This window comes from Ictidomys tridecemlineatus, chromosome 4 (genome assembly GCF_052094955.1).
Source record: "Ictidomys tridecemlineatus isolate mIctTri1 chromosome 4, mIctTri1.hap1, whole genome shotgun sequence".
NCBI classification, from domain to species: Eukaryota; Metazoa; Chordata; class Mammalia; order Rodentia; family Sciuridae; genus Ictidomys; species Ictidomys tridecemlineatus.
The window spans coordinates 16,158,605-16,173,569 of NC_135480.1; the positions used below are offsets into that span (position 1 = coordinate 16,158,605).

The 14,965-nt window shown below is 32.5% G+C and overlaps 2 protein-coding genes across 2 annotated transcripts; both read right to left on the reverse strand.

The window, feature by feature from the left end:
- Positions 1-669: 669 nt before the first annotated feature.
- Positions 670-1,611, reverse strand: LOC101978277 (olfactory receptor 8K3-like). The gene has a single exon (XM_078045018.1). It carries the CDS (start codon positions 1,609-1,611, stop codon positions 670-672), a length of 942 nt encoding a protein of 313 aa, XP_077901144.1.
- A 4,788-nt stretch (positions 1,612-6,399) lies between these two features.
- LOC101977999 (olfactory receptor 8K3) lies at positions 6,400-7,365 on the reverse strand. Its single transcript, XM_005342393.3, has one exon. It carries the CDS (start codon positions 7,360-7,362, stop codon positions 6,400-6,402), a length of 963 nt encoding a protein of 320 aa, XP_005342450.2. The 5' UTR covers positions 7,363-7,365.
- Between the last annotated feature and the right edge of the window lie 7,600 nt (positions 7,366-14,965).

The following is a 14,965-nucleotide window of genomic DNA, read 5'->3' on the forward strand; positions in this document are numbered from 1 at the left end:
AAGCTACAAGTGGCTACAGAGCTGACTATGCTGTGATAATAGACTCCCTTGAACTCTTATGGGAAGGTCAGGGATCCCATGAGCATAAAGAAGATGCCTAAGATCCCCACATGGAAAAGTGGCAGGTTAGCACATTCATATGACTCTTTTCTTCATATCATCATGTTACATTAAGCCGTCTGTTACCATAGTCAAGATTGAGTCTAACACAAGCCACAAGAACATAAAGACCCAAATGGAATGAGTGTGTTCATATAAGAAAAGAAATACACACACAAACATGGACAGTGGAAAGCTTATTGCAATGCTTGAAAATATAACAAAAACATTGTAAATTCTCTTCCATACACAATACTCATTCTCCAATAGATCATGGGACTCTGCTACATACACTAATAGTCTAAGCACAATCCAAATCCATTATAATTTATTATAAAATGTAATCATTCATTATGTTCACAATTCATATGTCATGCTTAAGAATGGAAATTCTTTTGCCATTCATTTTGTTTATATGTGCATTCATACCATTTAAAAATTTGGCTAGTACAAAGAAGGCTGATTACTGATTATATATATTGAGTCAATTTTTTTGCTTCTAATACAACTTGGAATGAAACAGACTGGGTTGTTGTAAAATCTGATTTAAATGGCTTATTTTATATACCTTTAGGAAAAGATATTGCATATTTTTTTCCATGTGCTTAGTAGGGCATACTTTACATCTTTGTTTCTCAAGCTGTAGATCAAGGGATTCAACATGGGGATGACAAGGGTGTAAAATATGGAAGCCATTTTATCAGTGTCAAAAGAGTGACTGGACTTTGGCTGTACATACATATATAACAAAGTCCCATAGAATACTATGAGTGCCATCAGGTGGGATCCACAGGTGGAGAAAGCCTTGTGCCTGCCCTCAGCAGACTTCATTCTGAGAATGGTTATGAGGATAAGCAGGTAGGACACAAGGACAATCAGAAGAGAGGAAAGCAAATTAAAAGCTGCTAAAATTAGAATTATCACTTCAATTTCATGTGTGTTAGAGCAAAGCAAAGATATCAAGGGGAGACTATCACAGTAGAAATGACTGATGATATTGTAGTCACAGAAGGGTGAAGTAAAAATCTTTGTGGTAATTAGAAGAGACACAAAGATCCCATACAAATAGGGGACTGCCACCAAGAACTGACATATGCTCTGTGACATGATGACCCTGTAGAGGAGAGGGTTACAGATGGCCACATAGCGGTCATAGGCCATCACAGACAGAATATAAAGTTCAGAAGTAATGAACACACAAAAGAAAGCTAGCTGGGTAGCACATAAATAATAAGAAATTGTATTTTGATCCACCACAAAATTCACCAACATTTTGGGGGCCACAGCTGTAGAATAACCAAGGTCACTGAGAGCCAGGTGTCTCAGGAAAAAGTACATGGGTGTTTGTAGCCTCTGGTCCACCTTGGTGAGGATGATTATGCCCAAGTTACCCACCAGTGTGCTCATGTAGATGATGAGGAACAGCCCAAACAGTGGAGCCTGCAGCTCAGGGCGTGAGGTGATGCCCTTCAGAATGAACTCATGCGTAGCTGTGAGGTTGGGTTTTCCCATCCAGTTTTTTTCTTTTTCTTTTTTTTGGAAAGTCTATTCTGGAAAGACAAAGTAGCTGAATCAATAGATTTCCAATGTTGTCATCATAGGAACATTTGTTATTCAACGCTATTGAAAATAATATATATATAATATATATATATATAATATATGTATTATATATATAAACTTTAAAATGTATACCATTCAAAAATAAACTCTATATATGTCATTACGATGAAAATATATAGAAACAGAGAGAGTTACAGGATGGTGTTTATCAACCAGGGTGGTTTCACTTACCAAAAAACATTTTTCAACATCTGTAGGTACTTTGATTGCCATAGTTGGGAAGTGTACTGCTACTAGCATCTAATGGCTCCAGGGCTGCTGAGCTGCTAAAAATACTACTACATCTAGTATCCATTCAGATGTAATAGCCATAACAATAAAATTGTTCCAAGGCTGATAAACTCAGAGAAAAGTAATAAGAATATATAAGGATATTGATAAAGATATAGAGACATAAATAAAAAATAAAAAGAGTTAAACACTCCGTAAACTTTGGGTGTTTGGTAAGTAATTATTGTACTATTAATTTTGTCACTTATATAATTGCAATATCATTTTGATATTTATTAATTACATTTACTAAATGATATCATGATATATCAATGACATAGTAAATATTTGTAATTATTAATTCAAAAAATGAATACATTTCAACACATCAATCCATAATCCTATAAAATCTATATACTTATAGATGATAGAGCTGAAATTCTGAGCACTCTAGGTAGGTGTACGGATGGAAAACTACAAAAGACCATTTTAGAAATTGTCTTTGTATAATCAGAATAAATGTGTACACATTTCCATATAGTCTATGTTACGTGTTTATTTAGTGGGTATAGAGATTATGTTAGGCAAATAATTTTAAAAACTATTCTCATAAACAGAACCAAACAAACTGAAATAAGCGTGCTATAGTGATACAGGCACAACAATGTTTATATCAGTGCAATTTACAGTTGCCATATTATGGAACCATCCCAGGTGTCAATCAACAGATGAATGCATACAGAAATGTGGTATATGTGCACAATGAAGTTCTGTTTAGTTACAAAAATAATGAAATTTTGTCACTTGCTGATAAATCAGGAGAACTGGAGAAAAATAAGCCAGACTCAGAACATCAAAGATCAAAATTCTTTTTTTATCTACAGAACCTAGAGAAAAATAAGGAAATGGAAAAGGTTGGGTGGGGGGATTCCATGAAAATAGAAGGAAGATCAGTGCAGTAGAAGAAGGGGATTGAGGGGGAGGTAGAAGGGATGGAACTAGAGAGGAATTCTGGAATGATTATATATATATATATATATATATATATAGAGAGAGAGAGAGAGAGAGAGAGAGAGATAATATTGACAGAAACCTACCTGAAAGAAGTTTCTTTTACACATTCAGATGAGCACTTTCGTGGACTTCATCACTTTGTGAGGTGTCAAATGATGACTAGTGAGGAACAGGTCAAGTGTGATGGATTCATGCAATTTATACCAATTCCCATTCATGCCCCCTCCTCAAATATACTCAAGGACTAACACTGGAAACACTACTTGCTGTGGTTTATATTTCCTGCCTTTTATTTTTCATAAGTAGTTCAACAATATTTTAGTATAAGTTACCTTGATATTAATATACTTAATATATTAAATTTCCTCATGAGGCATTGCCATTAGAATTGAGATATTCTTATTCCTGTGTAACAAAGCTGATGTAAGTTACATGCAAGACCTACGAGAGCATAAGGAAATATGAGAAAATTAGAAGATAAAAAGGTCAGTGGCATTGATTTTATAGAATGAAGATTTATCAAATTTGGGGGGCTAAGTGGATGAAACATTTAAAAAATAAATTTTATAAATTTCTGTTTTATAAAATTTTTACCTGACATAATATCACAGACACAAGACAAAATACAAAACACAGTGAAGTTGATATATATACACAGATTCCTGATTGTGATTTGAAATCTTTTTGGTACTAAGGGCATAAGTATGCCTTCCAAATATGATATAACCATTAATGCACAAAATATGTGCTTAAGTAAACAAAATTTCTCAGAATATTTCTAATAGCCTGAGGTTTGAAAAATATAGCATAGAAGTAGGTGCATGGAATTTAAGGTAATTATCACTGGTGCAAAATGATCATAAATAGCTTATACATTAAAAATTAAAAATGACACATTTTATAGTGAAAAATATATTGAGTACAGTGTGTAAGTGAGCTATGAGGAAAGAGGATCATGAAATTTTATCACATTATCCATAAAGCTGATTACATGTAATCGACATTTAACTAATGGAAAATTTTGCTTGTATGGTTGTGGCTAACTGATAATCAACCCTGTCGGAAGCACACACCTTTCTTTAATCATAAGTATGTTAAAGAATATCAGAGTACAACATTCAAGAAATACCTAAGTACAATAAGAAACCATGTAAAGCCTGTCTTTTGCTGTTACTGTTTGATTTAATTTCTAATCATGAAAAACTACAAATAAAGTGCACAGGATCAGTATCAAAAAAGGTAAGGAGATTAATTTCTTTTCTGTTTACTGGATTGGGACTTCAATGGAGATAAAAAAAATTGCTCTTTCATAGTTGATAATCTACTGAATGCTGGCATTTTAATTTTTAGTGCTGTTGTCTGAGAAAAGTTTTTTCAGATTCCACTGCAAAAAGAACATTTACCACCACCATAAAACTGGAAACATAAAGGTCTCCTATTATTCATAGAATACCTTTCACATATAATATTGAATTGTAACCACCTCTTCTTCATCAACACATGAGGAACAGATGAGATGAGATACATATTTTCATAATTCTTATAATTTAAACTGATTTTTAAAAGGATCACTGAAAGGGCCTGGGGTCACTAAATAACCACTTGTTTGGAAGAATATCAGAACAAAACACTAAGTCACTGAAGTTTCACATTCTATCATCCTTGAAGGCTTCCCTTCCTCCCATTTTTGGGTGATCTCAGATATAAAATTATATGTGTATGTGAAATTCAATATTTTTTAAAACACACACACAAAGTATGTGCTTCAAAGATCCTTACCCTCTCAACTCATTTGAAAATATTTAAAAATTAGCATTCAGAGAACAGAATGGAGGACTTATTACTGCTCAGACTTTACAGAGCTGCACAAAGCACAGAATTGAATAAGGTTTGGTCTCTTACATCAGATGGCAAAGCCCGAGCACACTGACCACTTCTGTAGGTACAGGTAGCATACAACACCATATGACACTTTCTGTGTTTGTTACCTGTAATGAACCTTCTCTCTTGATTCTTCCAGGGGATTCTTAACATTACATTTATGAGGAAAATTTATGGAATTTTTTTTTTTCATGTTTGAGACTCTCCCTGAGGAGGTGCTAAACAATTAGTGGATTATCCCCAAAGCATTTGAAAGCTAAATGAAATTTGGACAAATTATTTGCTGTCAGGAACAATTTATGTTCAACTGTGGCTTTATTTATTTATTAATAGAGTGTAAGAGCAAGTAATCCAGCTTCAAGGTCTTGTCAGAAAGCCCTTGTATAAGTGTCTCAGAGATGTACTAGTACTGTCATTTTCATTACAGTGTAATTAAAACTAGCAAAGGTGTGGAATCAACCTAAATATCCATCCAATGATAACATTTACATTTATGAGGAAAATTTATAGAAGGTTTTTTTTCATATTTGAGATTAAATATCCATCTAAATATGTAAAATGTAACACCTAGATGTCGTAGAATATGAATTAGATTTTAAAGACAATCTACTTTAATATGAGATAACATGGATAGACCGGAAGTACATGATACTAAATCAAATAAACCAGGTACAAAAGGACAAATACGGCATTAAGCTGATTAATGAGGTATCCGAAATTCTCAAATTGAATCAGAAAGTAGAGTAATATTTACATGTAGTAGAAATTTGGTAAATGAAAAATTTTCAGTCAATAGAAAATCTGAATTACTGAAACTAAATACGCTCTAGAGATCTCTTGTAAACATTGCACATGTATTTAAAAGTACTGTATTATACATTTAAATACAAAAGTACTGTATTATACATTGGAAATATTTCAAGAAGATAGATCTTCTGCTGAACACTTTGCAGTAAGTTACAATAAAGTTCAATTTTGATACCATCCATCCATTGAAGTGTTTAAAGCTTAAAACAAAAGGTTTTTCTTATCCAAAAAAGGAAGCAAACATAACAAACATACACACATATGGATTCTGAAAAGTTTATTGTAATACATGAAACTATAAAAACCACAACAAAAAAATCTCAATACTTTTTCAAACAAAATATGTGTGTGTGTGTGTTGTGTGTGTGTGTTGTGTATAGATAGATAAATGATAGATTTTTTTAATGCCCCTACAGCATACCATTCTACCTGCAGTTTGAATCTGAGGACTTTAAACACACATTACTTTACTATAACATTTACTGATTTATTATGTTTATAATTAATTTCTTCCCATCAAGTAAAGCAACAATTTTTACCATTTTGTTCACTTACATATTTATAATATTTAGAAGTCTGACTAATACAAAAAGACCAATCTTTAAATATATAATGAATGCACTTTTGCTTTCTATACATTCCAAAAGTATCAAATGCAGGTATTTGTTTTTTATATATTTTTTAATTTAATTTATTTATTTATATGTGGTGCTGAGGATCGAACCCAGTGCCTCCAGTGTGCGAGGCAAGTGCTCTACCAATGAGCTACAGCCCCAGCCCCATAATGCAGGCATTTGTATTCCATATCTTTTTCCATGACCTCAGTAGGGCATATTTTACATCTTTGTTTCTCAAGCTATAGATGAAGGGATTCAACATGGGGATAACTAGGGTATAAAATACGGAAGCCACTTTATCAGTGTCAAAGTAGTGACCTGAATTCGGCTGCAAATAAATGAATATCAAAGTCCCATAGAACACTATGACCACCGTCAGGTGGGATCCACAGGTGGAGAAAGCCTTGTGCCTGCCTTCAGCTGACTTCATCCTGAGAATGGCTATGAGGATGAGCAGGTAGGACACAAGAATGATCAGAAGAGAGGAAATCAAATCAAAAGCTGCAAAGACCAGAATTATCACTTCAATTTCATGTGTGTTTGAACAAAGCAAAGATAGCAAGGGGAGACTGTCACAGTAAAAATGACTTATGACATTGTAGCCACAGAAGGGTGAAGTAAAAATCTTTATGGTGATTAGAAGAGACAAAAAAGTACTGTAGAGATAGGGGATTGCCACCAACAAGAGACATATCCTTTGTGACATGATGACCGTGTAGAGGAAAGGATTACAGATGGCCATGTAGCGGTCATAGGCCATTGCTGACAGAATGAAAAGTTCACAAGAAATGAAAAAAAGAAAGAAAGCTAGTTGTGTAGCACAGAAATAATAGTTGATCGTATTTTGATCCACCACAAAATTTACCAACATTTTGGGGCCCACAGCTGTAGAATAACCAAGATCTGTAATAGCAAGGTGTCTGAGGAAAAAGTACATGGGTGTTTGGAGCCTGCGGTCCACCTTGGTGAGGATGATCATGCCCAAGTTGCCCACCAGTGTGCTCATGTAGATGATGAGGAACAGCCCAAAGAGTATATTCTGCAGCTCAGGACTCGAGGAGATACCCTTCAGAATGAATTCATGTACCACTGTGAGGTTGTGTTTTTCCATTCAGTTGATTAGAAAGTCTCTTCTGGAAAGACATAGTAGCAAAATGAATAGATTTCAATTATTATTGCATGGGGAATATACATTATGCAAAGCTAATATACATGAGATATAATTAAACTTTCAAATTTAGAATGCTTAAAAGTAAACACATTTTCTCAAATAAAATGTGAAAAATCAGAGATAAATGTAAAACAGCTGCTCTTAGGTGATTTGATTACTAAAGAACATTTTACTAGCTTAAAGATATTTTTATTTTCACAATTGAGAGTTGGATGGCTATTGTTATCTAATTTGTAGATGTCAGCTAAGCTGCTCAACAATCTACAATATATTACCTTTAGTCCATTTCAATAACCATATCATAACATTGTTCCAAGGTTGAGAATTCAATGAAAAAATAGGCAGACAATGATACAGATATACTTATATGGATATAGAAAGCATAAATGATGAAATTATAAACATTTCTAGAACTTTGGATGATAGATGAATGGTTATCCTACTTTTACATTGTTCCTAAATTTTTGTGTTTGTTATTTATATGATGACATGTAGACCTGTATTTATTAATTTAATAAAATCATTTATATTCCAATCATATACTAAATATTTCTAATAATACATTTCAAAAATGCATATATTATCCTACTTTAGTACACAGTCCTACAAATTCTTTGTTTGTACAGGTGTTAGTGATAAAACTATAAAACTTGGTAGATGTATGAGTAGAAAGCTGCTACAGATTACATTGGAAATTGTATCTGTATAAAAAAACCAGAAAAAATATGTACATATACAGATATGGTCTATGTTATACATTAACTTAGTGTATATAGTTTACTTTGAGCAAATAATTTAACAAAAGCTCTTTACACTCATATATAAAGCCAAAATGTCTTTGAGGTGCATTGAGAAGGATGAAGGATGACTTACTGATTCAATTTGCCTATGCTATCTGTATATAGCTCTCAAAGATTGTGTATATATGTATTTATGATTTTACTCTTATTTGTTTAGGTGGTGACAAGTACCTGAAAGAAGAATTTTTACATGAGTATATGAATATTCTTCAGCCCATGAACCACACTTTATTAGGGCTAACATGATGGCGAATAACAGGTGGAGAAAGATGAATACATGCAAGCTATTCTAGTCTCTGTCCCATCCTACCCCATGGCCACACCTGTCTAAAATTGGACAAATGGAGCAATGCAGTTTTGGATTACTCATCTTCTAAGTGTCACAAATATTTCAGCAATATTTTAGTGTGTGTTGTTTGGATTTAAATTCATTTAAAATCTTAGCCTTTCCCTGGGGGAATTGTCATTATAACTGAAATATCTTTACTTATAGGTAACAAATATGAATTATGTTATGTGTAATAGCCTAGAGAAATATGAAGAAATCAGAGCAAATTAGCAAAAAGAGAGTTCAATGACACTAGTTTTATACAACAAAGACTCATAAAATCCCTATATTATAAGGAGGAATAAGAGGTTGAAATACTTTTATAGTAAATATTATAAATTTCTGCAGTGTATAAAACTTTTAGGGTTGTAGACAATACCATAGAGAAAAATAAAATTCCACAATGATGACATATTCCTGGATTTGATTTGAAATTCTCTTGTGCATCGTGTTCACAAAAAATTTCTCCTAAAATTAATTAGCCCATCATGCAGAAAAGTATGTGTAAAGAGCCAAGAAACATAACCAAATATCTTTAATAACCAAAAGATTGAATGGTGTAGCATAAAAACAGGTATAGAACATGGAAGGTTAGATAATATTTATGGGGTATAAAATTTTTGGCCAGCAAAGATTTCTAAATAAAAGAACAATAAATGAAAATGACACACTTTACAGTTTAAGTTGTAATGAAAAGACATTATAAGTAAATTATGAGGAAATAATATTCTATAATTTTATAACATTAAATATAAAGCTGATCACATATAATTTACATATAAAAATATAAAATATTGCTGAATCTGCAGTGGTTAACTTAATTCCATCCTGCTTCACAGATACATCTTCTTACATTAGATAAATCTTAAAATATATTAGACCACAACACTAGAGAAATACCTTTAATAAATCCAACAATAAACAATATAAGGCTTTTTTTAAAACAGTGCTTTGGCTCAGTTTGTAATTAAGATAAATTTAAAAAATAAAGTGGTAAGTATCAAATTTGCCACAAGGTTAAGATTTTCTAAAAATAGTTTCTTCTTACCATCTTTGAATTTGAATAGAGATAATCAAGCAACTTTTCACCATTATCTGACTTCTCTGAATAATGATATTTTGTTATTTAACACTTCTCTGAGAAAAATTTACTCAGATTCCACTGCAAAAATGAAGAACATTTCCCATCACTGTAAAATGGGAACTCAAAAGACTCTGGATTTGCATATAATGCATTTCATTTCTCCATGTCTCAATATGAAGCAGAAAACCCCCTTTCTTCATCAAACTATTTTGGAAGGTTTACAAATAAAATCTAATGTCACTAAATAAGTATTTGGAAGTACATCAAAGTGAAAGACTGGATCACTGCAAATAATTAAAAAAAAATCTGTATCATTTTTACTTTGTTGCCACTATTGGCTTCCATTAGACATAAAATCTTATATGTATACTGAATCAAATATTTTCTAAGCACACAGAAATTGCATGTTTCCAACCTATTTGAATATACACAAAAATTAGCATGAAGGAAAAAAAGGAATTCCCATTTTTGCTAAGGCCTTATGGAATAGTAGGAAGCACAGAAAATGATTTTGGAAATGGTCACTTACATTAAATGGCAAAATCAGGGCAAAATGTGAGCATTTCTGTAAGTATTGTACCATACAGAATGACATAACACCTCTGTCTTTATTAGGTTTATGATAGTCTCTCTTACTTCTCCGATTTGCCATCTCCTATGGCATTGTGGGGACAATTTATGCATTTTTATCACCTTTGGGACTCTCCCAAAGGAGATGCCAAGCAACTAGTTTAACCCTAGAGCATTAAGAACTTAATGAAAGGCCTAGAAGTTATCCACTAATTGTAAGGGACGATTTGTGTTCAACCATGACTTACATATTTATTGCAATTGGTAATATGAGCCAACAATCCAAATTCCATTTTTTTTCTTCCCTCCCAAAAATGATGCTAGTGTTTTGACGAAATGTTAGTACTCTCATGTGTATTACAAGGAAATTTGAAATAGCCAAGTTGTAGAAACACTGTAAACATCCACTTAGGAGTGAGTGAATATATAAAGTGTGACATACAGACATGATGGAATATTAATTATATTTGAAAGATGATACACCTTAACATGTGAACTTATAGATAAACCTAAAAAACATGATGCTAAATGAAATTAAACAATTGCAAAAGGACAAATATTACATAACCCCACATGCATATAATAGTGAAAATACTCAAACTTTTATAATTTAAAAGTTGAATGGTCATTGCAAAGGGGCAGAGATTGTGGAGAATGAGGATTTTCAGTAGACAGGCAGTTTCAATTAAGCACACAAAACAAATTATAGATATATGCTCTGAAACATTGAGCTTATAGTAAAAAGCAATGTATTGTACATTTGAAAAATTTAAGAATGTAGATTTCATGTTAGACATAATGAAATAAATGTTTTTTTTAAAGGAACAAACTTCCTGTACATGCTATTTTAAGTATAAATATTGAAAATAAATTCAAAGCAGATAGATAACAAGGATTACATTTACTATGATATTTTTGAAACATGCAAACTAGAAAAATAAATAAAAATGGAAAACAAATTACAAGGGGCTAAAGGAAGAGGAGACATGGGAAGAAATTTCTTTACAAGTGCTTTGTATCAATGAAAATGTTTTAAAACTATATTGCATTACATTGTGAACATAGTAATTACCACTAAACCATACCCTTGCAATATACTTTATTTTACAGCATATGAATCTTACCTTTATAATTATTTTAAATAAACTTAGGTATAATATATTCAGTTGTTTTATGTGTGTACTTTTTATAGAAATGCCTAATTTTATAATTTGCCTACATATTGTATGCATTCTTGAAAATTGTCTATTTCATTTGTTTATTATAGTTTTGGTGTATGGAGATTTTACTTTTGGTGTGCTCACAGAAGGTTCTAACATGAATTTACCCAATTTTTGAAAAATTATAATAAGCAAAGAGGGTTCTACTAATCTTAAGGGTTCTGTATATAATAACAATAAAACTATATATTTTTCTAAACTAATGATTGTTTTCATAATTCTTATATATTAATAAGATTGAACCTGCAATTTTATATTTTTTTCTAAAATATTTTCAGTTTTCAATGGACCTTTATTTTATTTTACTTATATCCAATGCTGAGAATTGAACTGGGTGCTTCAAACATGCTATGCAAGCACTCTACCACTGAGCAACAACCCCATTCGCTACAACTTTATTTTTCCCATAAAAATCATATTTTCTAATATTGGAAATATTTTTATGCTCCTTACTCTTTTTGTGAATTCTGATCCTTTTCCTATCTAGTTCTCTCCTACACCAGATATAAGCAATATCTACCATTTGTCATTGATCAACTGTAAATTCACATACTTACCACTTAAATACATAATTAATTTGAAGGACTTCAAGTCAATTTTTGTTTGGATCTGCACAGATAATGGATATCAATGTCCATGACTTGGTTTTGACATTTGAAGGAAGGGATCTCATGATACCTAAGGACAGAAAACCAATGTAATGTTTCCCTTCAGGAATATATTATGGAATGAGATGCTTTGTGTATGTAGTTTTCTTTAGTTTTATTGATACAACTGGGGAGAAAAAAACTTATACACTCTATGTTCTAGAGGTATTGTTGTATTATAGTTAATGACTAAAGGGAAACACCCAGGGAGAAAATGAAATCACAGTATATAATTTAAATGTAATAAGTGAATGAAGGAAGAGGGGAAAACATTACCACTGAAACTGAACACTGAAGGAGACATTTCTACACTAAAAATGGTGTCCATGGGGAGCAGGAACAAACATGAGCAGAGCAGATATACTTTTCTGATTATCTTAACTTTCATTCTTATACTTGGGCCATCAGGAAGGGTGGCATGTGCAACAGCCTCACAGGAATTGCATAAGTCAAAAGAAAATATCCAGAAACTGAGCAGGAATGAGTGCATGCCTGTGCCAGGTAGTGTAATAAAAGAGGAAGAAATTACCTTCATCAGTCAGTTCTTAGATGACACCCAGGTTTTTGTGCCCATGTGACTGAACCATAAGCTGTGGATAGACTGCTGCATAGATCTAAGGATGGGATAGATTGCTGGGAACAGGAATCAGGTCCTTATGTCTCTGTGAAGAATAGTCTAGGCCCACAGTGCTAACTTTTATTAGAACTTGATAGTATTTTATCAAGAAAATCAGAAATAAATATATACTTCCTTATAATTGCAATTATGGGAGCTTTTCAATTTGATGTGGATTAAAGTCAAAGAAAATCAAATATAGCTTTTTGAAATAAAGATTATATAGTTTTGTGTTTGTTTCTTTAGATATCTTGCAATATCAGCATCTATTTAAATGTAGTGTATATACATGTATTAGTAGAATACTTTTTAAAATTCAAATTTTTTATATGTAGGGTTGTAGCTCAGTGATAGAGTGCTTGCCTCACATGCATGAGGCCCTTGGTTTGATTCTCAGTACCACATAAAGATAAATAAATAAAAATAAAGATATTCTGTCCATCTACAACTAAAAAAAAATTAAAAAATAAAGAAAAAGAAAAAAATGAGCCAGGTAAACTGGTGCATAATTGTAATCTTAGTTACTTTGATGGCTTAGGCAGAAGGATTGCAAGTCTAAAGCCAGCCTCCACAATTTAATGAGATACTGTCTCAAAATACAAAGAGGTGGGGATGTGGTTCAACGGTTAAGTACCCCTGGGTTCAATCCCTGATACCAAAATGGGGGGAAAGGGAGCAAAAGAAAGGGATGGTTATGACTTTGACAGTAATTAAAAGTTTCCAAGTGAATAATTACAGTAAACAAAACCAACATTAAAACATATCCTCCTGACACTGACATATGGAACACCACTTTCATTTTTTAATGTTATCTTTAGTGTGAATAATATACTTTACTTATACACTGATATTTTGCAAGTACTTTGGTTTTATTTTTCTTATATCTTAGCCCCTTAAACTGTAGATGATTAATTTCAACATGGGAATCACAAACATTTAAAATATGAACACTATCTTGTCAAGCTCCAAAGCATAACTGGAACATGATCTCAAATAAATGAAGAAAAGAGTACTATGTGGAGCAAACATTCTAGTTAGTTAAGAGCCATATGTAGAAAGACTTATGCTTTCCCATATAACAGTGTATCCTTAGAATATCAGACAGAATTAAATCAAAGGAGATCAGGATGATTATGATAGTAGCCATCTCAATGGACCCAGCAAAGTACCATGTTGAAGCTGGTTTGTTTGAGTAGCAAAACAAGAATTTTGGAGAAGAAGAGAATTATCAGAAAAATATCTAATTTCATTGGATGGACAAAAGAATATTCTAAAATTGCCCACGGTGTGTATAGTAGAATGCAGAGTTCCACCAACATAGGATACTAAGATGAGTTGGCTCATAGACTCTGGGTGACATTCTCAACTGTAGATGGGCACAGAGCAATCAGAAGTCCATGAAGCCAACGTTAATCATTTGGTGGTTCCAAACTAAGAGGAAGAAATGACTGAGTTGCACATCCATAGAATGAAAGTACTTTTCCTTGGGATACAGTCGACTAACGTACTGAAATGATAACTGTGGAACAGCAGCCATCTACTCAAGACTACAGACTCAGAATACATTACATCAGATTGTGGTGGCAGGAATCACCAGAGATGGATAAAATGAGTCCTCTATTCATGAGTATAGTACAAAGATAAATTGCTAGAAACAGAAAGCAAAAGATGATATATAGTTTAATTATCTGTGAATCTATTCAATAATAATAGAGTAACTTCATTGACATTCTCCATAATGAAATTTTGTGGAAGAAAAGTGAAGATAACCATAAATTAGAATTCCTACAACTATGAAAGTTTGAATAATACTGTGACTCTAAAGAACATGCAGTACACATACATCTACATATATGCATATACTTGGAAATGTGGGTGTCTGTGAATGTTTGTATTTATTCCAGTGTGCAATTTCAATGCAGTATATCAAAAGACATTAACATGACAGGGTTTCCAGTGTTAGTGCCACACATAACAGAAACAAGTATACGTGAGGGGTGTTTACACAGTGCTTGAACTCCTGCCAGGAAACCATGGGATCAACTACATTATGTGCAATGAATTCTATTGCTTCTTTTCATACCAAATCACACTATAATCCAAAGTGGGTGACTAAAAACAAATCCTTCTGACATTCAAACACATGAGATATTTTATCAGGGAACACAACAGAAGAACAGAACCAGAATTCTGGGTCTGTCATCAATAGAATGATTTGCTATAATCCACTCACCTGTATAATGAGAATTTTAGTATTTATTTTACATTATTGAAGTAA

What these genes read in the sequence shown, in the direction of transcription:
- LOC101978277 (XM_078045018.1), bottom strand. Translation starts at nt 1,611, where the DNA reads ATGGGAAAACCCAACCTCACAGCTACGCATGAGTTCATTCTGAAGGGC.
- LOC101977999 (XM_005342393.3), bottom strand. Translation starts at nt 7,362, where the DNA reads ATGGAAAAACACAACCTCACAGTGGTACATGAATTCATTCTGAAGGGT.